General features: G+C 42.5%; 2 protein-coding genes across 4 annotated transcripts; both read left to right on the top strand.

The window, feature by feature from the left end:
• Window positions 1–2,182: 2,182 nt before the first annotated feature.
• os9 (OS9 endoplasmic reticulum lectin) lies at window positions 2,183–14,291 on the top strand. 3 transcript variants are annotated; one of them, XM_080001603.1, is made up of 15 exons: window positions 2,183–2,337; window positions 2,652–2,834; window positions 3,464–3,527; window positions 3,775–3,845; window positions 5,947–6,045; window positions 6,727–6,928; window positions 7,074–7,235; window positions 7,327–7,433; window positions 7,624–7,687; window positions 7,997–8,079; window positions 8,177–8,380; window positions 8,503–8,695; window positions 8,971–9,138; window positions 10,674–10,783; window positions 11,161–14,291. In XM_080001603.1, exons 1-15 carry the CDS (start codon window positions 2,188–2,190, stop codon window positions 11,296–11,298), a joined length of 1,998 nt encoding a protein of 665 aa, XP_079857729.1. In that variant the 5' UTR covers window positions 2,183–2,187; the 3' UTR covers window positions 11,299–14,291. The 3 variants fall into 3 exon arrangements, with proteins under 3 accessions (XP_079857729.1, XP_079857728.1, XP_079857730.1); XM_080001602.1 differs by having other exon boundaries at window positions 3,769–3,845; XM_080001604.1 differs by lacking the exon at window positions 8,971–9,138 and having other exon boundaries at window positions 3,769–3,845.
• Window positions 14,292–16,816: 2,525 nt separating this feature from the next.
• On the top strand, window positions 16,817–20,852 carry c1galt1lb (core 1 synthase, glycoprotein-N-acetylgalactosamine 3-beta-galactosyltransferase 1, like b). Its single transcript, XM_080000210.1, has 5 exons — window positions 16,817–17,143; window positions 17,306–17,419; window positions 17,568–17,828; window positions 18,857–19,521; window positions 19,911–20,852. Exons 3-5 carry the CDS (start codon window positions 17,612–17,614, stop codon window positions 20,214–20,216), a joined length of 1,188 nt encoding a protein of 395 aa, XP_079856336.1. The 5' UTR covers window positions 16,817–17,143; window positions 17,306–17,419; window positions 17,568–17,611; the 3' UTR covers window positions 20,217–20,852.
• The last annotated feature ends 5,426 nt before the right edge of the window (window positions 20,853–26,278 follow it).

Here is a 26,278-nt window from a genome sequence, read left to right as displayed (position 1 = left end):
CAGGCAGCTATTAAGTCCAGTTTATGAAGGTTCTCGTGACAAACACAGAGACCTCGTCCACGTCATTTTCACGATTGTGACGAGATTCGTCCGGAAAGCCCGCAGACAGGTGTCGCGGCAGAAAGTGACCGCCTTGCCAGAAAGTGGTTCCCGTCCGCGGGCAGCCTGCGCGGCCGGTGGACGCTGCGTCTCCCGGTTTCTATCCGTCCACAGCTGCTTTCACCTGGATCCAGCCGTTCGTGACGTGTAAATGCACAACTTTATGTCGGTGGTGATGACAGAGGGATGTGTTTGTGAAACTTCAAACGTCTCTTCTGACACACGCACCGCAACCGTGACCAAGGAAGTGTTCGCAGATCTTATGTCGTGGGACATTTATGTGATTACAGGCAACACTACAGTATTGTTTCTAATGTTTATATGAGTTTGCTATGTCTAATATCCTTTTTTAGGCCTGTGTTTGGAAATTAGACTATAATTCACAAAATTGACGGATGTGTTCAATATAAAATAAAGATATTATTTTGCAATTATCCCTATGCCTCTGTATTATTTCACCTGATCTGTGCCCTTGATTAGAACCAATTCAGTCCTTTTTTACCTGTTGAAATACGTTTAAGAGGCCAACACAGCCCATAAAATGCAGTTTTCCACTTGCCACAAAGGGATTTCAGCTCCTACCCTGTCACTGAAAGGTGAAATATGCCTCAAAATAACTTGATCTAAATTTTAAAGATAAGACCTTGTTAATAAATACTTTAAGTCATCAAACCAACTTACTTACCCTGTAACCATAAAGATAATAACACTTTATGTCCTCTACCTTGTTTCAGTGGATATATGCACAGTATATCTCCCTACAGGTACACATTTGGAAATACGAATGTATTGCGTCATGTGTCCTGCAGACATATTTTTCTTACGTTCAACATGGGATATTTTAATAAACAGAGTCAGAACAAAACAATGATAAAACTGTTTACAACTATATACAATATACCAGTGTATTTTAATGTCCACAGTAGTGATGGCGTGGTAGAGCGTGCTTTGCAAATAATCTTTTTCTCTGCTTGGGCCGAGCCTCTTGGTGCAGCGCCTGTGGTGCACACCCGTGGGAAAATGTCACAGCCAATCCGAATAAGACAAAAGAGGAAACCAAAACATGATTGTGACATGGTTATTACAATGGTGTATCTTATCTTATCTTATCTTATCTTATCTTATCTTATCTTATCTTATCTTAATAGTAAGGGTTGCATGTCTACCTCTTGGCCTTCCACCACCACCACCACCACCACCATATTCTCCCTGGGGCCACCCACCACCACCACCCCCTGCTCTGGGCAGTCCATAAAGTGTAACTATCTTACTGGGTATGAGACAGTTGGTTTGATGGCTGAAAATATTAATTATCAAGGTCTTGTGTTTAAAATTTTTACCACGTTATTTTGAGGCAGAAACAACCTTTCAGTCGCAAGGTTGGAGCTGCAATCACGTGGCAAGAGGAAACCCTATGTCAACAGGTTAAAGGGACTGGCTGGGCTATAATCTTTAAAATATAACCCCCGTGAATGAAACCAAGTCATTTTGAGGTATAAATCACCTTTCAGTGACAAGGTAGGAGCTGAAATCCCTTTTTGGCAAGTGGAGAACTGCATTTTATGGGCTGTATTGGCCTTTTAAAGCTATTTCAACTGGTAAAAAGGACTGAATGTGTTGTAATCTAGGGCAGGTAAAATAATACAGAGGCATAAGGATAATTGCAAAATAAATAATGTCTTTATTTGATATCGAACCCATCCGTAAATCATGTTAATTATAGTGTAGTTTCCAAATAAAGGCCTAAACAAGGATATTAGACATAGCAAACATTCTGACATCAGAAACAATACTGTACTATGGACGGAAATCACTTTTTGGCACACGGTCACTTTTTGCCTTGACACCAGCGCTCACCGAGGTGGGCGGTGCCTGATGCAAGCCTGTAAAGCCAGGCGCACCGCCCACCGCGCTGGGCCGTAACGGCAATCACACACACACACACACACACGCCGGAAGAACAAAAATGATTGACAGGGTAAGCAGCCAACGAGAGGGGGCGGGGCTCCCTCGTTGTCCAATCAGCGTCCACCATGTCAGTTGTGTTTTTCCCCTCCCCTCTCTGTCAGATGGAGACGTGAGAGCGTCATGGCTGCCCACTTGCTTTGGTGGCCTGAGAAATTGCACTTTTTCTTACTGATATGTCCCCTCTGCGTGTCCGCTTTCTTGAACCTGGAGGAGTTGAATGAGATGAAGTATGGCATTGAAATTCTTCCCGATCCCGTCATCCTGGGGCAGGTGAGAGTGCGAAGGGAAGCTTGTTTTTGCTAAGGCTAAAGGGTTAGCTCAGTTAGCGAACGCAGGCAGACGAGGGAACGTGAACCACTTCGGGTGTGTGACATTAATAAAAGTAAATTGAGCAATGAAAATTAATAATAAACGAAATGTGTTAATAAATTAATTTGGCGTCGACACACGGTAGCAGCTGTCCAGTGTGTTCAAATATCGAAGACTTAAGAATTTCGTTTTTTAATGACAGGTCGGGGGATAACTCCATTAAAACGAAACGAACGTTAAAAAAAAAAAAACAACAACAACAAACTCTATTACAGACCAAGGCTGAGGAGGTGATGATGGTGTCCAGCAAGTACAAGCAGCTGTACGAGTGTCGGCTTCCAGCCCAAGCCGTGAGGTTCCATCAGGATCAGGCTTCTGAACCGGAGTCCCAGAGCTACACTGGCCCCGACATCCCAGAGCTCCTCAGCCCTTTGCACAGCACCCCATGCCTGGTCAAGGTGGGTGCTCCATTCTGCTCTCCTTTCACATAATTTCACGGATCTTGGCTTTTTAGGTTCTAGATTTAGTACTCGAGGTGATGGACAACATGTGCTCTTGAGTGCAACCCCACTTTCCCATTAGGAGCAAATAACAGAATGTTGGCACATTGGAATCTCAATTTGAAAAGTTTAAGATTTAGGAAAGGCACTTTGATCTGTTAGCTAATACTGATGTTGTTTTTCTGTGAAATGTGTGTTTCACATCACAGTAAAAATCACAAGATGAGATTTTCAGGAAGTTGAACTCTTTTCCGTTTCTCAGCTTTTCCCTTTTTCATTTGTGCCCATGGTTAACGAAAAGAAAAACAGAACAAATTTGTGATTGATTTATGGATTTGACCGTTAACATTGGCTTTCTCTGCACACAAACAGTTGCAGTGTTTGACTCAAAAACTCCCTCGCTACAGCTCCCCACGAGAAACACACACAAGACATGTATATTACTCGCTGGAGCGTTCAGCTGAACTGTTTTTGGCCAAACATGACTGAAAAGGTTCAAATTAGTCTGGTAAAATGAATTATTTTCAGACAGCAACAATCAGTTATATTGTATATTATAATGTATTTGTTATTTCTGCTTTCTGCAGACAAAGGATTGGTGGACATATGAGTTTTGTCATGGACAGTATATTCGACAGTATCACCTTGACGGTAAGAACTTTTGTTCCATCTTTTAATGCACTGGTTCTCAGCTGGCCTCACCTTAGCATCTACATTTGTCCCTATGCTGAGTTCAGACTATGTGATTTTTAGCCTGATTTTCTACTCGCAGACAGTTTTTTGGAAATTGCCCAAGATCAGAGTCCAATCTGCTCGCTCCTATGATGATCACTATGTTTGAACTGTAACTGTAATGTTTTTTGTGCTTAAGCCCTGTCTGCTTCCCCATTAGATACAGAAATCAAAGGGGATGTCCTCTTCCTTGGCTATTATGAGTCTGAATTTGACTGGAGCAATGAAACGGCAAAGGTAAAACTGTTCCTTGTTTAAGAATAGTTTCTTTATGAATCAAATCCTGCTTTTTGTTTATTTGTCTTAAACTCACACCGGCTAATGAACACATAGCACATACCTTTTGGTGACTGTATAAACGGTCCTGTCTCTCATGGTGGAAAATCTGCATATCAAGGTTTGTCTTCTTCAGTTCCCAAATCAACAGAGCATCAGCAAACATGTATACCTGGCTAGAGGACATTTTTACTGTGTTTCTCTTCCTGGGCCGGTGCTCCAGTATTAATTCTGATATGTTTTGCTTCCTTTTATTTTGACTCTTCCACCGTTTCTAAAGCAAGATTTGAAAAAAATATAGAATCTTATAAAAGAAGATAAAATATACTGTAATAAGTTACTTGCAAGCAACTCAAGCATTCATTGTGACTCAGTTTACACTAACGAGAGACCAGTCATGTCACAGGACATGAATTGGTCTGCATCCAGGAATATATTTCCGACATCCATTTTCACACAGTATATACACGATCAGTCACAACATTCAAACCACCTCCCCAATATTGTGCAGGTCCCCCTCGTGCCACCAAAACAGCTCGTCGAGAGTTTGTTGTGTAGTGTGAACTGTACAGCGATCTGACGGCTTTGAAAGTCGTGTAGTGTGCCCATGGCCTACGTTGCGAGGTGGGGCCCCCATGGATCGGGCTTGTTGTCCCAGCACATTCCACAGATGCTCAATCGGATTGAGATCTGGTGAATTTGGAGGCCAAGTCAACACCTTGAACTCTTTGTTATGTTCCTCAACCATTCCTCAACCATTTTTGCAGTGTGGCAGAGTGCATTATCCTGTTGAAAGAGCCCACTGTCATCAGGGAGTACCTTTGCCATGAAGGGGTGTACTTGGTATGAAACAATGTTTAAGTAGGTGTTACATGTCAAAGTAACATCCACATGAATGTCAGGACCCAAGATTTCCCAGAAGAATATTGGCCAGTGCATCACACTTGCCTTCTTCCCATAGTGCAGCCCGGTGCCATCTCTTCCCCAGGTAAACGATGCACACGCACCCGGGTGTCCACATGATGTAGAAGAAAACATGATTCATCAGACGAGGCCACCTTCTTCCATTGCTGCTTGGTCCAGTTCTGACGCTCACGTGTCCATTGTAGGAGCTTTCAGAGGTGGACAGGGGTCAGCATGGACACTCTGACCGCTCTGTGGCTACACAGCCCCATACACATCAAGCTGTGATGCACTGCGTGTTCTGACACCTTTCTATCAAAGCAGCATTAACTTTATCACCAATTTGTGCCACAGTAGCTCTTCTGTGTGATCAGATAGACGGGCTAGACTTCGCGCCCCCGGTTCACCGGTTGTCGTTTCCTGGACCACTTTTGGTAGGTACTAACCACTGCATACCAGGAACACCCCTCAAGACCTGCTGTTTTGGAGATGCTCTGACCCAGTCGTCTAACCACCATAGTTTGGTCCTTGTCAAAGTGGCTCAGATCCTTACGCTTGTCCATTTTTCCTGCTGCCAACACGTCAACTTCAAGAACTGACTCTTCACTTGCTGCCTCATATATCCCACCCCTTGACAGGTGCAATTGGAACAAGATGATCAATGTCATTCACTTCAATTCAGTGGGTTTAATGTTGTGACTGATTGGTGTATAAGTCCTTTCTTTCTCAATAAAAATAACTTCATAGATACCTATTTCTAAGCTGTTTTTACTCTTATGTTTGTCTGTTTTTATAACAATATGCAAATTTGAAGGCTGAAGGTTATCCGGTAACTAAAGTTAAGAGAGAAAAGTGCGGTACACATTTTAACGCATTATTAAGTGTTGGCTTAGTTTAATAAATGAACGAAAATGATAAAATCATTTGCCATTTCTCAAGTATTTTTCCTTTGTCTGATCCCATCTGTTACATTATCTATTAAACTATTATACTCTAAATCAAAAGGAAAATCCACAGTTTTCAAATAGAAGCAGGAAGCCTAATATTTTACATATCTCTGTAAAGCGTTTTCCAGTTATTTATATGGATGGAACTATTGAATGCAGCCTGTTCCACTCTGAAAAATTACAAAACACAGTATCTCTTCTTTACTTCTCAGGCCTCCAAGCAACACAGACTTAAGCGCTACCACAGTCAGACGTACGTGAATGGTTCAAAGTGTGATCTGAATGGAAGTCCCAGAGAGACAGAAGTCAGGGTGAGAATATGTCTAAATTCAAAGTAGTTATATGCTCTCTTTTTCTTTCTTCTTTCTCAGTTTCTCTTGCCTTTTATTTATTAGCTCAAAACCTTTACCCGTCAACACCAGCATGTTTTACAGAGTGATTCTGTTTGAAGTACTGGTGAGGTTATGCTTGTGCCGGTTTTAAAGGCGTTTAAACTGGATTGATATGAAGCCACCGGACCCAACTGGTATACAGAGTTTTACCACAAGGGAACCAAATTTTACAAGCACCAGTTCCATCCGGAAGCCGTTAGCAAGTTTTATTTAATTCTTTTATTCTACCCTGTATTGACATTTAAAAGTCTAGACCCTAAAAATAGGATGACACCACTTTTTCAGATGTGTTTCCAGGGAAAAAAAACAAAAAACATCTCATATTCGGAACAATGCTGTAGTTTGCCAGAGCGTCTCATAATGACAAATGCCGGTTCAGTCGGTTTGAACTGGTTTAGGCTCGTACACCTGACAAGACCGGCAAAACCGGAAATCGACGTGACCCCCGGTGCGATGCAGGCCCGGTGCCACGAAGGGGCAAGAGGAGCTCCCCTCCCATGGCCCCCTTGCCATATTTAAATGCCCCCTGGGTCACTCCCTCCTGGCGCAGGGCCTGGTGTCATTTGACCCTGCTATTGTTGTCACATTCTTTATTTTCAGTTTGTGTGTGAAGAGGGCTCTAGTGATTATATCACCAGAGTTGATGAGCCGCAGTCATGCCGCTACGTGCTGACGGTTCACACCAGCCGCACCTGCCAGCATCCTTTCTTACGACCGCCCTCCACCGCCAAACCCCAAGGCATCGTCTGCCAGCCGGCTCTGAGCGCCCAACAGTACATGGACTACGTCAAGGCCCAAGTCTGTGAGTCACTTTGCGAGAATACACCACCTTAATATGACATGAGATAGATGTGTTTTAGAGGGTTGCCTTACTAGTGGTGGTGTGTGTGGGGGTTTTCTTTTTCCATCATTGTGGGTCCGTTTTTGATCTGCCATTGTGTTCTCAGCGGATACAAAGCGTAAAGTGGAGCAAATCTCAGAGGAGCTGAGGAGCCTTGATGAGATGTTGGCTGGTAGTGACGGGACAGACGGCGCAGTGGACGCGGCAACACAAGAGACGTCACCTGCACCCACCGGCGACACGGACCTCTTAGGGTCACACGCAAAAGGTTTATTGTTCAGGCTTTTTTTTTTTTTTAAGTTTTGAACGTATATACATTTTAGTACATGTTATGAGTTCATGCATTCCTGCTGAAACAGAAACAGTTGAGGATGCTGCATCAGAAAAAACAGAGGATTCTGACTCACAGGAGGGAGTTACCAAGCCAGAGGGTTCAAAAGAAACGACCTCAATTCAAGGGAATAAGGTGTGGAATTGTTTATTCTTTTATTTATTTTGAAAAGCTGAAATGTATTCAACACGTAGTGATTTTACGGTCAATATGTTGGCTATGCATTTATTATTATTATTTGTATTATTATTATTATTGTTGTTATTATTACTCTTTTATTATTATTATTATTACTATATGGCGCGTTGCAATTCTAACCCCATAGGTAGAAAATGAAGACTATACAAATTCCCTTACAAACAATGAAGTCATAGAAGATGATGACGAAGGTAATGTTTCACAATGGCCTCTCCTTTTTTCTGTCTAACACAAGCAGGCACGCAAATAATCTAGACTAGCAACTGGGAAAATGCTCTTTATTAATCAGTTGGTCACATTGAAATCGCACTTTATTAATCAGTTGGTCACATTGAAATCAAATTCTTGAAGCGATCACTGTCTTGATCACTGTAAAAAAACCTGTTTGTTTTATCTATTTTTTGTGCTCGGTTGGAGAAGCTATTATCCAAACCAGAGGTTTTATATATTTGTTTTATTTTTCACTGAAAATTTCACTCTTCATTTCTTATTTGTTGAAGTGGAAAACTTCAATTTTAAAATAATCACTGATCCAGCAGACCTGATGAAATTTGTACAGCACCTCAAAGAGAGCAACAGAAAGGTCAGTGCATATTTATTAAGTCATTTCTGTGCTGTTGTTTTTTTTTTGTTTTTTTTTCCTTATGTCATTTGTCGTTATATTTCTCTGACTCTTGTAGAAAACAAGAAACCAAGCAAAAAGCATGGCAGAGAAACTGAAGTGGGACAAGGCGAAGGATGAGCGTGGTGAAGAGGAGAAGGACGAAGACGAGAGCCTCCTCCAGGAGTTTGAGGACGATATGGCCGACCTCTCGGTGCCCTCTGATAAAATCGAAGAGATCAAGGAGGATATGCAGAAGGAGTTTGACAACATCATAAATGAGGTGTTGAGATCACTCAAGAATCAGCCAATTCGTAGCAATGGCAATACGTAGATTTGTTTCGTTGAAAAATGCCAGCTTCTCGCCGATATTGGATGGAGTCTTTGACGCTGTGTGTCCTCCAGGCTCAGCAGGAGTTGGAGACCGAGGGACTCAAGGGGGAGTTTGATCGCACACAGGCTACACAGACGCTGGAGACGACTCTGGACAAGCTCCTGGACCATCTGGAGGACAAAGACGGCCAGCACCAGGAGCCGCTGGGCCAGTCGGCCAGTGACCCCACCAGGGGCAGCCCGAGCCTGGCTCCAAAACAGCCGGGTAAGTGGCGTCTCTGCTCGAGTCCCCTGATGTTCGAGTCCCCTGCGTGCGCTCCCTGTCCACCTTCGTACCCTCTGCTACTCCATCCCCCAGCCATCTTTAGATGTCTTTTATTTTCATCCCATTTGAAATACCTTCTGACTTCATACTTGAGTTCAGAATTTTACAAATATGGGTTTATTGGGTTTATCGGGTGAAGACCTCCATGCTGCTGTCCTGCTCGTGGCTTTTGAGGTGACCAGTGTTGTTTCCCATCTCTTGTCTCGTCACCCCAGACCAAGCAGCCGACGACCATGTAAAGATCAAAATTACTAAGTATAAGACGGGCGGCAGCCCCGATGGACAGGTCAAAGTTCAGGAGATGGGAGAAGGCGACCCCCAGTGGCAGCACATAAAGGACGTGGTTAAAGAGCAGCTAGAGAAAGCAGGACTGAAGGCCGAAGGTAGGAAGGGGACCGGCCGGACTCTTCTTCCATCTCTTATCCTCAACACCTGATCTTCTGCTTCTCTTCCTCTCATCGCCGCCGAATCTCTCCCATTTGTCAGATTCATTCATGCGCTGCGGAAACAATAAGAAGAGAGTCGGAGAACAAAAAGTTCAAACTTGAAATGTCGTTGAAAGCTTTCGTGTGTCGTGTTAGCAGTGGACCAGATTCTTTGATCGGCGGTGTTTTTTTTGTTTTTTTCCACCCATCCATTTGGAAAAAGCCATAGCTTTTACATGGAATTGACGTACAAAATACGTGAAAATTAAGTACCTTTGACATAAATACGTGTTCCCATAGTCGTCAGCGGGACCGAGAGATAATTTAATGATCGGTACCGGAACGGTCCTTTAGGGTATGGGGTCTCCTGCCCACTGATGTTACCATCTTCATTTATGGCCCTGTAATAATACCAGTTGTAGATGTAACTATCCAGAGGAGAGGTCAGATTACTTTAGCCGAAACATTGTTTTGATATTACACAGAATGGACCTTCAAATACAAAACATTTGTGTTTCAATCTTGCAAAATATATACAAAGTGCATAAAAGACAACACATCAAGTCAGCAGCTTCATTTAAGTTCTCTTGCTAAGCGCCTGCCCTGCCACGCCTCCGCAGGCGTTGAACACCGCACATCCCAACCACCGACAGGAGCTTTTTCAAAACGAACATTTTCTCAGCTTTTGCCGTTTTGCCTGAACAAATGTACGGCACTGATGGGTTTTTTTTTTGGGGGGGGGGGGGGGGTTTGGGAAGCAACTCGACTGTGAGCCTAAGTAGTTATCTTTAGTAGAATCACACCCTGTGCTGCATAACAAACGTCTGAAGGAGATCAGAGGCTTGACCAATGATGCAGGGAAAGGAACTGGTTCCGGATTTATGTCCAAAGGATGTCCGTTTTTTAAATGTATTTTTTCTCCCAAATATATTTGTAGAATAGGGAACATAGTGATACTTGCTTTGGCCGCCCTTCGAAATCCCCAAGTTACACTCATATGCAGTTTATCATCTTATCCTGTAGGTTACCGCTGTGGGAGTCACATCTTCCTCGTACAACATTGTTTTTCAGTCAGCACTGTCCTCCTCATACTACGAACCAGAAATGGCCAATTGGTTGTTTAATTATTTTTCAGTCTTTATTTTACCAGAGTTTTGTACTCACAGGATTTTCTGTGGCTTTGTTTAAAGTTTTATCTGGAACAGTTTATATTCTTGAACACAGTAATAGTTTGCGTGACATTTCAACAACCAAATTAGAAGAGAGATTTATCATGATTCATCACATCAAAACTCATCGTTGGACTGGCCTGTTTTTTAATTGTTTTCCAAGAGCTAAACCTGGGCTCACTCATTGTCCATGTTATTTTCATCCACTATAGTTTGTACCTTTTTTTTTAATTTTTTTTTGTCATCTATATATGTTTTTTTACGTGACTTAATTGGTAAACGTGTTGTCAATTAGCTGGTTCCTGCTTTTCTTTTGTGTTCTAGGAAAAATCGAGGTGAAGATCTTAACGCGAAAGAATGCAGAGGAAGCTGGGGATCAGTGGTTGACTGAAGAGGACACAAAATCCTTCAGGGAGCTGCTCATCAATCTACTGGTACTTTCAATTCATAAAAAGGAACTTACCCCAGAGTTAAATTTCCCTGTGTCTGCGGTGAAGGGATTAAAAGTGCCTTCAGAACCCTTTATCTGTAATAGAGTTGAACGGCTGTTCACGTTGACTGTTTATTGTTCTTTTTCAATATCGTCTTTCTGCTGTGGGATTTATGCAAAAGGAAAATGTCTGCTCGCCAAAATGTAGTCGCGGGGTTCGGTGGAAATGGAAGCGCCCGTGGGAAACCACCACATGCCTTCTCTGCCTGCTCGTAACGAGGGCTTTTCCCCTCTCTTTCCCAAGTTCCCAGAATAAATGTGACATTTGGGGTGCAACGTGATGTCAAGATTTGTGCCTTTCTCTCTGTTTTCACCGCTCAGACCGGCGGCACAGAGGAGGTTTACAAGGAGCAGAAGAGGCAGCAGGAGCTGGAAAACAACTACAGGTTTGTATGGGGACAGTCGCAGGAGGAGTCCCAGTCGTCCAGCACCTCGGACTCGGATGACGTGGACATCTGAGCTCCAGGGCTCCGTTCACCTTTTGTGGTGGTGAACCCACCTCCCGTGGAGACTTGATAGGCAGGGAGTCACAGAAGGGCAAATCACTTCCACCGGACCCCCCCCCCACCCCCGCTGTGTGATTATTGCCATTAAACCTTTTGAGCTCATCGCAACGCACCTGTGTCCACATTCGGAACGTGTCCCGTCTTCAGTAGACACCAGCTGTTTATTGCACAATCAATTCCCAAAAATCTCCAGACGTACGTAGCACTGCGGCGGAGGAATTGTGCACCCCCCCCCCCCCCCCCCCCCCCCCAAACCTCCCTGATTTGGGAGTCGGTTTTGATTGGCGGCTAATTGCTGCGGAGAAGTATGTACAACATATAGCTTTTAGATATGCTTTTGTGGGTTGTGCTGAATCTTCACATATTGTGAGTTCGGTAACCACGACACAGTAGGGATGTCACAATACAAGAAAATACATTTGGTGGTTTGATTCCATTTCCAGTGAAATTCCACAGTTCTCTATCAATTTGATGCAGTAAAAAAAACAAACTATCCCATGTCTTTCTGCATAATGCTTCTTTATTTAAACAAAACGACTTGGAGGAACATAACAAAGACAATGGGTACAGTGAACATCCTCAGCTATTTAAAGGTAAACAATATTTTCATTGCATTAAGTGATAAGGGAAACGTTAACAGTTACAGTAGCTTTAATTCATTGTGGTATGATGATTATATCATTCAAGTAGTCAAATGTCCAAGGTTTTCATGTAGACGTTTGTGGGCATTTAGTGACATCATGACACACAAGGAATAGTAATAATTGACTGACGAGGTGACGGACAATTAGTCTGAAAATATTCATGAAAAAAACTTTGAATGTAATGACCGCAGCTGGAGCTGAATTTATCTCAAACAATCCAGGTAATGAAGCATGTAGCTACTGCGGGTGGCCTCCGGAGCACGTCTGGATACTCGACCAAACACGTTAATCGTGTGTTATAACCGGAGTTACCAACCCGGAATGTTCAGTACAGATGTGACTGGTTTAACTGGCACCGCTCTTTCTAAGGTCATAGGCCTACATGGCAAAATTTGGAGGGTGTTATCAACCTCTCGATCGATTTGTGTTTTGGCACATCCAATGTTGTGCCTTTTTGCTTCAAATTAACTTTGATGAAAGTGTAAGCGCTATGGAGGATTATTAAAAAAAAAAAAACATGCGAATAAAAGTTACATCATTTCCAGCAGTCGGAACATCGAGCCTTTTCGATTCTCTTTTTACAGAGGTGATCAAACGTGAATGCATTTTACTGGGTTGGCAACTTTGGTTATAACACTTGAAAATGGAACGTGAGTAGAAAGTGACGGGCACACTCTGTCATGGGTGAATTTTTCGGCTCTTGTGTCTCTTCCTTAGTTGGAAATGCTCACGCTGCCGTTTGCAGACGTTTTTATTCTATTATATTTTTTTCAGTTGATCATCACTTGATGGTCTGCTTCAAAGGGAAGTTCCTTCCTCCGCACATGACTCTTGCTGCTGTGCTATGAGGCAAGGCTGTTCCGCATTCGCTCCACATTTGGTTGTGTAGTTATTCCCTTGTGTTAGGGGGGAGTTTTTATGAAAATGTATTACTATTTTATTTTTTTTCGGGATTGTAGACGTTCCTATGCTGTGCTGCTTTTCAACTCTGCCCGTGCTCAGACAGCAGCGTGGCACCTTCTCAATACTACTGACACACCTGCACTACCAGTAATAGAATAAGTTCACCACTCTCTGAACCTTGACACAGACTTAAAAAAAAAAAAAAAAAAAAAAAAAAGTCCCGCTTCTTGTGACATCCCTACGACAGTGCATTGTTCTTTAATTTTATATTGTGCCATTTGTAAAGAAGCATTTGCCTGGTACAATTAAGAGGAAAATCTTGTGTTTCTAGAGGGTGAACCCTTTTCTAGTTCACCTGTTTAAATAGTGTGCTGTGTAAACTAGCAGGACGGTGCGAGCGCCCGATGGGCTGTTTCATATTTCAATTTTTGTAAATCTTTTGGACAATTTTTGTGAGTTGTAATTATGAACTTAATACTGTGGCACTTTAAAATAAGAAAAGCTCAAAAAAAAAAAAAATGTGTGACTTCATCCACTCCCTCAACCATGTTTTGAACAATTGCTATGATTTTAAAGCCGTGTTCACCGTAAAGGGGTTTGTAAAGAAACAATGGAGACGAGAACAGGAATCTCAAAACTTTTTGTTTGTATCTGATAAGAATTTACGGTACCCAACCATACCGGTTGTTTTACAAATGTGTCAGGCTGATGGCGATCGACCAAAAAGAGAATCCACACACGCAATTATTTTCAGTGATCCATCTGATCTGTACTTCAAGGGCTGAATTTATATAGTTTGTGAATCTAAACATCTCCTTAGATATTAGCCTGTAAAGAAATTGCTTGTGTCATATAAACTAAATATACTGTATAGCGCAAATCTGGTCGGGCTTCAGTTAATTGAGTGAAGGAAGTCTGGTTTTGTCAGTGTAGTGTAGAATACCAAACATCATTCTAGACCAAGCTGTAGGAACACCGTAGTCCATCATATGAGTCAAATTATAAAATGCCATGTTAATCGGGTCCAACATTGCTCTCTCTGGTGCGGAGGGTAAATGCTGAGCTGAGGGAGCAGTGCTCACATTTGTTTTTTTTTTTTTAGGATAGCTGCCAGAATGTCTTCCCATGTAACCTGGTTTGGTAAATTCCAGTTACAACAAAACAAAAAGGCCATTGCCTTGTGGAATAAACACTAATTTCTCCAATCTATGCTGATACAATATTTACCCGGTTCAGAATTCTCATAAATGGATACTGAATTGAAAAAAAAAAACATTAAAAAAGACAGGTCGACCGAAAAAGCGCACCGTTATGCCACGATGATGTATGCCTAACAGTCGGGGGAAAAAAAAAAGTTGCTATGAGCCGCCTTGTAAATATGGGTCTCTATGCTCACATCTTCACATTCCCATTCAAAATAAAGAACCAACACAAATTTCCTCTGAATCACAGCCAATTGTATTAATTTTAATTTTGTGAACCTGTGTCCGAACGTTGCAGCCAGATCTGCAATTATCATTTTGGTAGCCCTGCCACAAAATGCAAAACATGTACTGTAGGAGATAGTGGCGCTGCATAATGACAGATGGGACTTGGCTGCCTGCTTATGCTGAATGAACTGCATCTAGTCCATCACCTTGGTTTACCAGATGACCCGCTCCTCCTTACTCGCTGCCAGCTATATCTAAAATTTCTGCAATTATCGTTTATAATTTATTTTACAATCGGCCGCCATGAAGCATTCGTAAATATAGTGTCCATGTTTTATTGAGCATTAATCTCCTTCAGAGTATGAGCAGTACGCCATGCTTCTTTATCCATCAGGCCTAATAGATGATGCTGCTATAATACGTGTGTGATATAACCCAATCCCCTTCCAAACAATTGCAAGGACACAAAATAATGCATTCTGTTACTCAGATTTGCTATGAAGGAGCTGGCATATCCAAATAGTTTGATGGTTATTTGGCTTCGACCGCTCAAGGACCTGAGGTTGAAGTGTCATGGTACAGAAAGTCCTGCCGTGTTTTTCTACAGCCATGCACTGATCAGGATGAGGCTGCTCTTTCCTTGGACCTCTGGCTCGTGCTCGTTAGAAAATCCCACAAAAAAATGCGTTTTGTGAGGGCACGAGGCCACCGTAGCTTTCAGTGTCTTTCTGCAAAATATATGATGAAAATGAACGAAAGCAGTGTTTATACCTCTCATTTATATTATATTGTAGTATATTATATATCATCTGATATATATAACAGATCATATAATATATCTTATATCACAAACTTTATTATATCTTATATATTATGTCACATATCATATATTATATCTTTTCATATTATGTCATTGTATATCGTATTATATATCACTATATTATATCATATCATAATAATATATCAAATCATATATTATAATATATTAAATTATATAATATATGATATATTATATCATATTATAAATTATAATACATTATAATTAGGGCTGTTAATATATTGCGATAACAGCGCGTTTGACGCATTAACGCACGTCCCGCTATTTCGACCGTTTGCCCGACCCGTAGTCAAAGTGGCGCCGTCTCGTGGTGCGTGTTTGTAGCCTCGCGATGGTGGAGTGGGTGACGTCACACGCCGTCTGCGCCCGGAGCGGCGCGCACGGCAGCGGCGGCCGAGGCGCGGCGCGGCGCGGCGCGGTCAACCGACACGTCGTGGGCGGCGCCACCTGACGTGGATCCAGAGGCCCAGGCCCGCTGCTTCGCGCTCGCCACCGTCACCGGGGCCGCACAGCCGGTGCCACGGCCAAGCTGATGCTGAGCGGTGGAAGTAGACGCGCTGTGCTCCGTCGGTCGTGACGGGGGACGGGGACTCGCTGGCCGCGCTGGTGAGGAGCCAGGCGGTCTACAGGGAGTGTAGTTAGCCAACCGGCCACCGGCCACACCCCCGGACGCTAGTGTGGATTTACCGGGGCTCCCTACTGTGAGAGCGGACAGGGACGCTCCTCTCCTCCGGTGCGGGGTGAACGTGCCCGTGCCCCCATATTTATCGATTTAGAGTGAGAGCGGGAGAGCGGCGGTTCCCCTGAATAAACAAAGTTTCCGCCGCTGTATTTCAGATATAAAAAAAAAATTAAAAATTAAAATCCACAGAACGATAAGGAGCCACACGAGGCGGGCAGCAGAACAAGCTGGAAGGTGGAACACGAAGCGGAGAAGGAGAAGGAACAGCCACACGGACCGGGCGGCTGCACCTGACCTCGCCCTGGTGTGATCCGAGCGCGTACCGCTGCTGAGCGCAGTACTTTGAGGGGTTGTGTACGAGTCATCGCGATTAAATATTTTGATAAATTGACAGCCCTAATTATATCATATATTATATCATAATATAATATCTATTATATCACCGCATATATGTATGAACGTATGTATATATATATATATATGACAAATAAACCTCTTGAATCATATTACATCATATTTATAATATATGACATTACATCATATATCACATTATATATCATTTTTTATCATATATCATAATACAACATATCATATATTATATTATGCTATATTATATCATATCGTATCATCATATATCATAATATAACCTATTGTCATATATGATATCATATATCCTATTATATTATGCTATGTAATATCATATTATATAATATGATATGATATATTATATTATATTATAATATATTATATTGTATTGTATTGTATTATATGATATGATATTATATTATATTATATTATAATATATTGTATTGTATTATATGATATTATATTATATAATATGATATTATATTATATTATATTGTATAATGTGAACGTATTTTGTCATAATTTACCCTTTATTTTGAAAGTACCACTGAACGGAAGTGAGCTGGGGTTTAAAGGAAGCGGCGTTCAGTCTCGGGGGCCAACTTTAGCGGCTCGTTGTCTTCCTCGCCTGCTCCGCAGTGTGTGCGTGGTCATAACCCTCCGTCCTCCCCTTGGTCTGTGTCTGACTCCGGGCTTCACTCCGCGATATGCTCGGTCGCCGGGCGGAGGCGGTGTCACCGAGCCTTGCCCGCTCGCTCAAAGCGAACTTCAAGCTGAAGTTGACGGTCAGTGCGGAGCGCTGGACGGGCTAGCGAGCTAACAGGAGCGGGTAGCGCGCACGTCACTTCCAGCTGTCAGTGGCTGTCTATGGAGCCATCGAGTCGTCCTGTTTGGATTATTGGATATAGACTTATAACCACGGAAGACACACATACGTAAGCAAACGAGCACAATTTGCTATTTTGTGTTTTTGGTTTTTTTTGTTTGTTTTTTCGGAGTGTGAATACAGAGGGTTATTCTATATTACCATTTTTTTTTTCCTATTCTGATTACTTAATTACTGCCTGTTTTGGATGCGTGCTGCTGTGACACCGCAGTTTCCCTCCGGGAATGACTAGAAGTACCTAACGTTACACTGAAAGTACCCAACGTTACATTCATGGCCCAGCCCTGACGAAATAACATATGGACTGGTGGCAGTTCCAACTATGGTAAGTCAACCACGCCCTGAATTGCTGTGACTCTTGATGATTTGTTTGCTTCCTCGTTCGCCTTTTAAACTCGGCGCCCAGCAGTCGTGCAGCAGTTTGGCAGATGTCTGACTTGGTGCCGCGTCTCCTCCTCTTCCACCCGTTTCAGCGCACGCAGAACTAACGGACGGAGCGCGGTGAACTCGTTCCAGCATGAAGGCCATGGGGCCGCGGCTTCCCTTCTTTGCGGGCTTCGTGGTGGGAACCCTCACCCTGTACGTCTTCCTGCGCCAGGTGTGGTTTGAGACGAGTTTCTCGGCGGGCCGCTCCGGCGTCTTGAACAAGCAGCCGGCGGTGGAGGGGGACGAGGACAAGATGTGGAAGAAGGACAGGTCGGCATTGTTCAACCTGAACCACCCACACCACCAAGGTACACGTCTCCTGCAGCTTGTGTTTGTTCCCGTGCAGGGTGGTTTGGCGGCTTCTTATCTGACGGTCATTACCTTAAGTAAATATTCCCACAGTTTTTAAGCTAAAATAATTGGAGGGGGTTGGGATCGTAACACAGTCCAAACACAGTGGCCGCTTCAAGCCCAGTGTTGGCCACTCCTAAGCTGACGCTTAAAGTTGTTTCTTGTCAAACCGATTGATTTACACCTCTGTACATGAAGCGATGTTGTTCTAGGTCCCAGAGTTTGTAAAATGTCATCGTATAGAACAGATTGGAGTCAAAGACACGAAATAATTCTGATAATATGAATATCCTTTATTTATATAGCACCTTTAATACACAACGTGCAGCATAACAGGTGTTATATTAGGACAATTAAATAAAAAACAGCAATGTATTATTCAATGAAGTATGCAAATTAAAGAACGCAACCAAATCAAACAGTTAAAATGAAGACGATGACTCAAAGGCTAAGCTGAAAAGATGTGTTTTTGCGTTCTCTTGAATGCAGACAGAACCTTCCTCCTCTGATACTCTTTGGGAGGGTTTTCCTGAAGTTGGGGGGGGGGGGCAGCAACTCGAATCCTGTTTTGTGTCTGTTATTGTACTTCCAACAAACCAGCAGTAGAACACTGTGCTCTTGACACGTACAGTGTGTGTGTGTGTGAGGTTCTCCGGAAGAATTTCCGAAAGTGAGTATCCCAGCTTGGAGTTCAGCAATCTCCTGTAACGGTGGAGAACAGTCTGAGCATCTCGACGGCTCTGATCCGAAGGGATCCATACGCTGTCCACGCGCCTCCCAGCAGCTAATTCTCTCGGGGCTAGTTTGAAAATAAGTGACTGCGACCTAAGACTGCTTTGAAAAGTAGGGATCCTTATGATCCAGTTAGATGGAGCCCAGCCCCTGTTAGAAAAATTGATGAATATTATTATTTTTTAACGATATAAAAATTATAATTTTCTAAATAGAAAGCAATGTTAACTTAACTCATTCAATTTCTCACCAGGGGAGGAAGGTCATATGGCCGATTATCTGTATAAAAAGGTGCGTATTCTCTGCTGGGTAATGACCGGACCCAACAACCTGGAAACGAAGGCTCGCCATGTCAAGGCCACCTGGAGCCGACATTGTAATATTGTGGTGTTCATGAGCTCCGTGGATGACCCGGACTTCCCCACCGTGGGCTTGGACACAAAAGAAGGCCGGGACCAGCTGTACTGGAAGACTATACGGGCCTATCACTACGTCTACGAGCACCACGCCGACGAGGCGGACTGGTTCCTCAAGGCCGACGATGACACCTACGTCATCGTGGACAACCTCCGCTGGGTCCTTGCCAACCGCTCAGCGGACGAGCCCATCTACTTTGGCCGGAGGTTCAAGCCCTACACCAAGCAGGGCTACATGAGCGGCGGCGCCGGCTACGTTCTGAGCAAGGAGGCTCTGCGTCGGTTCGTGGAGGGCTTCAAAACAAAAGTGTGCACACACACCACCTCCGTCGAAGATCTGGCGATGGGGCAGTGTATGGAGAAGGTGGGGGTGCAGGCGGGAGACTCGAGAGACTCTATGCAGAGGGAGACCTTCCACCCGTTTGTCCCCGAACAGCACCTCACGTCCAGGTTTCCGAAGAGCTTCTGGTACTGGAGTTACTGCTACTACCCCATCTCAGAGGTAAGTCCACTTTCCGGCTTTTGTCAAAGTTATTTTATAATCCTAGTGTGATGACATTTCAACTGAATAACACGCATTGCTGACATTGTCAACACCCATGGCACAAAGAGAACTGCCACCACCCTCAGAAAAGGGAACGTCCTGAATTACCGGAATTTACAATTTGCAACAGATTATTCAGAAAGCAAAGTAACTGCGGCCTTAAGTCAATGGTAGAAGTAAAACTGTGCCAGTCAATTTGGAAAAAAATGAAACTACAACCTTTTACCCAATCTTATTACTTTGCTCTGCTGTTTAACCCATGCACACAGATGTACCTTTTGTTGACGTTGTTATGCAGGGTAGCTAAACACAAGTGCCTTTTGTTGTGCTGCACTTCTTCATCACAGGGCCCAAAATGCTGCTCCGACCTGTCGGTATCTTTCCACTATGTGGATGCCACGCTCATGTACATACTGGAGTACTACACCTACCACCTGCGTGCCTTTGGCTACATGTATCGTTATCAGCCCCCAGCACCGCTGGGCTACAAGGCTGCAAACGCGGCAGGTTCCTGGGAGGCGGCACCAGGGGCCGGTACCGAGGTTCTCAATTCACAAAAGAGAGGGACGAAAGGGGAGGAGGATCCTTCCAGGGCCGACGAAAAACGAGATAAGAACCCTCCCGCAGCTGACAAAATGCAACTTGACAAATGACTGAACACTGAGTGTGAACCACACGCTTCATTGACTTCACTCGGTCCTGTTGAGTCATATCACACATTGACACGTTCACAGAACTATGTTTGATCATTTTTCATTTTGAAGGGATACTATTGATTTGTGCTGTAAATGTGAGGCTGGTCTTGACGCTAAAGGGATGGTGGGGGGCATCGCTTTATTTTGAGGCTTGTTAAATGGAATATCCACATCTTCGATCACAGTAAATATCACCTGCTCTTAAATTAGCACTTATTATTATATAAAGCACCTTTAATCTTTAAAGATGAGGCTTTGTCAAGGTTTTCCTGAAACAGGGAAGTTCCCTGATGTCTGCAACACTTGGAATGCAGGTAACCCCCCCCCCCCCCCCCCACACAACTGTGACAAAGATTTGTTGTTGTTGCCACATTCAGATGTGGGACTAGATCCGATCCATGCAGCCTTTTTGAATATTAGCATTTCCATGGTACACATCACTGTGTCAGAGCGTGAATGGTCAAGGGAGCGCCGTGATAAACGTTAATAATGCTTTTGGCTGTCTTTGGCCTTTTCATCCCTTAGTTATACTTCAGATTATATAAAATGTTTCTGACTTCAAAAGAAAGTACTTGCTTACATTACTGCTTTGACTGGATGTTTATTAATAATAATAATAATAATAATAATAATAATAATAATAATTTAAAAAAAAAAAAATAAATATATATATATATATATATATATATATATATATATATATATATACACACATACACATACACACACACACACACACTTTTTGCTAACAAAGGGAATAGTGAACTCTGTCCTATTTGGTGACATGATGCCTACCAACACAATCAGGAGAACAGCTCATGGCTTCTCACCATGTGGACGCCAGGTGCAAATAGAATTTTCCACCTAATCTTTTGGTAATATTTTGATAACCCTGGTAAAAGAGCAAAACAAAGGTAGTTTACACTCCTCCCCAAATCGAATTATCTTCTTCCACACTGATTATATCCCAGTGGTTACTGCAGACTAATCATTCACAAGCCTTTTGTTCCTGTAAGTTTTACGAACTCACTCATAACTTGTGCCTTGCAAATTGAGATTGTATGAACTGTCAGCTGCACATATGACTTTGCACTGTGACATTCGGTTGCATTTTATTCCCAGATGAACAACATCCGTTGGATGTGCAGACAAGTCTTTGGGAAAGCCACTATCCAATCTGTTGTGAACAACCTTTCCAAATCTTTCATCTTATTGACTTCCTCTTCAGCGATGAAGTCCCATTGTCCCCCCCCCCCCCTCTCTCTCTCTCGTACAATTTTGTTCGTTTGCTGGGTGATTTAAATTAGGTCCTGGTTTGAGATGTCCTCACTGATTAATACAAATATAATATAAATCCAAAGTGGTTCACACTGCTCTTGTACCAAACAAGGATACTTGTCCTTTTGATTCTGTTGGAGATAATTACCAAATAGGTGAGAATGATGTGCATGAGGAGGGATTCTGTGATGTGGCTTTTTCATTTAAACAAACTCGTCATTGTATTATATTCAATATTATAAAATAAATGGATCCACACTGCATGTTAATTAGTTTATTTTCTTTTTTCTCCCCAAACCACTGCAATAATATCTTCATTGATCCTTGGTTTAAGTTGTATATGGTGTAGCTTTCTTTTTGTATTTATACTTTCGTACAGGAGCACATGTCAAGATGGCTGCTTTCTTTTGTTTGTTTTGTCCAGAAGAACAAACGTATTAAATGTGAAATTATTTTTTAAGTTATGAGAAATGTAAGACTCATATCCCAGTCTTACTCTCCCAAATAGTCCTAGAGATCAGCCTGGTCTTAGATGGCAAATTATTCATACACATCATAACCCCGATCCATGACTATTTTATATTAAATCATCTTTTTGTTTAAATGAATAATGTACACTACTGTATTAGTTTTGAGAATTATATGTTGGTGATCAAGTTAAGGTGGTACAAGTTAAATTAGTGTGAGTTACTGTGAGTGTGAGTATACACGATCGGTGTCATTTGTTTCATCGAATGGTATTTAAATCCTTATGAATAAAAGCATATTTTACTGTAAGGCTTGTTTTATTTCACAAAAATTATTCACATAATTGTTGGTGCATCACAATTACAGTTAAAAATCCCACAGGGCCGCACATTAGTTGTGCAACCTATTTATGTCAGCTTTGATCACCTTTGCCCTGTCAGCAATGAATATTATACACATTTCTGCTGAGCCAAGTGTGACGGAGAGACAAACTGAATATTACACAATGCGCTGAAACCTGTGAAGAATGCAGAAGCAAAGCATTAATGAGAGGTCCTTGACCTATGCAGCTCAGTGTGTAGAAAATTATTTTCATTTTTCCTTGAAAATTAAAGAGAACCTTTGGAAATGCACAAAATGATAGGAAATTTTTTTTTTTTTCTCTTTTCAGTCCAATTAGAGAAAGTGTTCACATCCCACCAAATGTTGGTTTCATTGGCCTTGTGTTTGACTAAAAACAGCAGACGGTTATGTTGAGAATAATCCAACATAGACTAAACTTTATTTTTATGAGAAAGTTAAAATTTAAGTCAGTGACAAATACCTCAGCCTCCCATGATCGATGAACCAGCCTCTCCTTGGCTGCGGACCTCCTGTCCAGAGATAAATACGTGACGATATACATTTACTTCCCAGTCACTAATTTAAAAAATGTATAACCTAATGGAGAGATACACAACAGGGGAAATAATCTTTTTTTAATTACAATTTACATTATTGACACTCACTTGATTCTGGCCTCCTCTGTCCCAAGAGGCCCAAGAAGATGTCGAGCGCGTTGCCTGCATTAGACAAACGCAGACAGGATGAAGCAGTTGATCAAGTATGTTCATATTGATATGATCACCAGGCTGAACCGGATCCGCCGGAGGACGCGGTGGTTTGGAATACGGCTCCGACTGAGTGAAACTTCTCACTTTTTTTTCCTGATAGAGTCGTAGGCACTAAATCTGAGCTCTGAAAGGCAGACATGCGCTGACGGGTGAAAAAAAAACGGGAAAAAATGTAAGAAAATATCGCGATCGAGGATGTGAGGGAGAGTGACGCGGAGCACAGATTTTTACGTTGAATGCACATGATGTCGCACAAAAAAAAAAAAAAAAAAAGGTTTCTGGACGCCGACTGTGATACCTGCGTTTCTTCTGCCCATCAGACCCACAAAGCTGTCGTAATCCATGTCACAGTCCCCGAAAGATTTCATGTCCTCACAGCCCGTGTGCTGGAGCTCTGCAGGTCTGTTCTGAGCAGCCAAAATGAGAAGCACTCAAGTAGGTGTTGCCTGCTTATGAATCTTTCTAAAACAACGGGGTTCCTTTTGAAATCATCATGTGGAGAGATAATAATGTTTCAAAGAGCTTACCCGCATTTCATAGGTGCTTCCCTCGCAACAAGTTCTCGTGGAGCACGACAAGAGAATCACCAGGGCGCTCGCTGTCACGAGTGTCCGGCCGTTTTCAATTTGCACCATTTTATCGAGACGGAGAGCGTCCCTGCAGAGATTTACATGAAATACCACTGGGAATCTATGTAAATGTGTAAAAAACATTGTCGGCCAATAATACTACATGACTAAATATTCAATTCACACTTTGACTGACATCGGATGGATGTCGGATGTCAAAGTGCCTATAAAAGCGCCTTGGTTTTAAAGACATTTATTCCTATTGAATGGGATACCACTTTTTAGGGTCTGTATATTGCAAATGTATAGACCCTTTTTTTTCCATTTTCCAAGTGATCGCCCTTTCAATCAATCAACCAACTTGACTGATTTCTCACAGTTATCCATTGCCCAAGAAATTCATTTGAACAAATCATTTTGCAGCACCTACCTTTTAGATTTGCCAGTGGTGAAGCTTGATCTTTTCCACACGTATGTACTGTTGTTGTCTTATTGAATAGCTGACGTTAAATCATACGATAACTGAACATAACAGTCCTCCTCGGCAGGCATTTATTTGCCTCGGTAATTATAGGCTAGCTCGTGCACTCAGCTCCACCCACGGTGACCGCCCGCCCATTCCTCCAGCTCCCTCCCCACCAAGGACCATCCTCTCCTTCCTATAAATTGTCACACGTACTGTAACTAATTCCAACTGCATATACAGTTTCACTCACTGCTTAGAGGAAATATATAAATGCAAGTTAAAAAGTAAAAAAATGAATAAATTCAATTTTGATACAGCAGGTAAAACAAAGGCGTCATTTATACTATACATGTTATGCAAAATGTAATTATGTACGGTACTATATAGTAGTATATAAAGTATGTATTATGTAGGTATATTTATGTAGTATGTATCTTGTCAGTATGTTTCCCATCGGTATGTATGTTCCCCATGTCAGTGTGAGGGAATGACTCATTCCACTTAATTCATTATCACTTCACATCTCCCTTGCCTCCTCAAAATTTACCTTTTGTTTTCGAATTTGACTATTTGGACCCGAGAGGTGATGACTCATGCATATGGGTGTTTATTATTATATATTTTTGTGCTTAATTCTTATAGTTCTGTGCTTATGTGAGACTGAGTCATACAATCCTCTGGGACATTTCCTAATTTCTCTTTGGACCTTCAGAGAGCACGACCCCATTGGGAGCTGACTTGTGAAAATAAGTATTTGTATATAATGTAGGAGTCTCTCGTACTAAGTTCTCAACTGTTTTCCATTTTATTTTTACTACAATGTTCCTCTGGTTTTTGATTTCCGCATTGTTGTTTTAACCTGTGAGATTGTGATTCATTGTGAGAAGCACTATTCAAATGTATCATCATTGTTATTATTATTAGTTAATTTTATTTTTTAAATTATTATTATTCTTTTTTTCATTTTACCTGTGCTTTAAGCAGGCTGGGCATACAACCCAGGGTATTAGTATGGCATTACATCTAAGACAGACTTAATCTGCAAATGGAGTTCAAATTCTTAACCTGCAAAGCAAATTTTTAATAATGATCAAGAACCACTTACAATAACTCAGTCCTTTGGGCCTTTGGGATTACAAGAGCACAGCATATCTGTTATTTATGGGTTCCACCACTTCCCCTCCTCAGAGGACGATCTTACCATGTTTTGATCGACGGAACAACTAATCATTATTGCTTCTCCAAGAGGGGCAGAATCACCACTGAAACAAACATGTATTTTTAACAAAACATCATTAAATTGACAAAAATTGGTACAACAATTACGGCATGTGGCCTCTTCCTGTAACAACTGTACTGTAGCAATAAAGGAGAAGAAAAGAGAAAGAGGAGGAGGGTGTTTAAGGGACTGTGTGAGGCAGAAGCTGGCATGAGGTGTGCATGTGTTGGTGTGATGTGTCCATCTGCCTGTGCATTGGATTGATCCCCAATAAGTGCTTGTGTATAAGGTCAGAAACTTATCGTAGTGCCTCCGAGCAGCAGGAAGTCGCTGCAGCCACCCGCGAGCCCCACAGCCACACAGATAGCGAGCTGAGCGGCCGCAAGAACATTCTGAGCCCAAAGCACCGCAGCCACAGAAGAAATCCAAACCCGCAGAAAAGCCAAGAGCTCACAAAGCGACATCGACCAAGCCTCCTTGTTGTGCAAACCACAGGCCTGGCCCTGTATATGTATATATATACAGGGCCAGCAGTAGTAGTTGTATTTCTGATCAGTTTTGTGTACCCAATGTGGGTACACGCATCTCATCGCAAGAAAGTTCCCACTCCCCTCTTGATACTCGTTGAGGAGACAACGCAAGTGTACGCCGAACGCTGCTCACCCTGCAACTGCGATGGAACAACGTCAAACATACCTACATAGGCTTACATGGGTTACCGCCATTCCCCTTACCACAGCTGAAGAAATGTGTGTTTTGGAAGCAGTTATCGGAGGGGCTTTCCACACCAACATCGGCGCCCCACAGTCCGCTCCACTGCTGGACTTCTGCTCCACATTTGATTACGCCGGGCCACTCCCCACCTTGTTATATGGTCATCTTTTTCCTTCGCCCCTCCGTCAAAAGGA

The sequence above is a fragment of the Zeus faber genome (assembly GCF_960531495.2).
Source record: "Zeus faber genome assembly, chromosome: 5".
Classification (NCBI taxonomy): Eukaryota; Metazoa; Chordata; class Actinopteri; order Zeiformes; family Zeidae; genus Zeus; species Zeus faber.
Note: the sequence above shows the minus strand (reverse complement) of the source record. Positions and strands in the feature narration are given on the sequence as shown.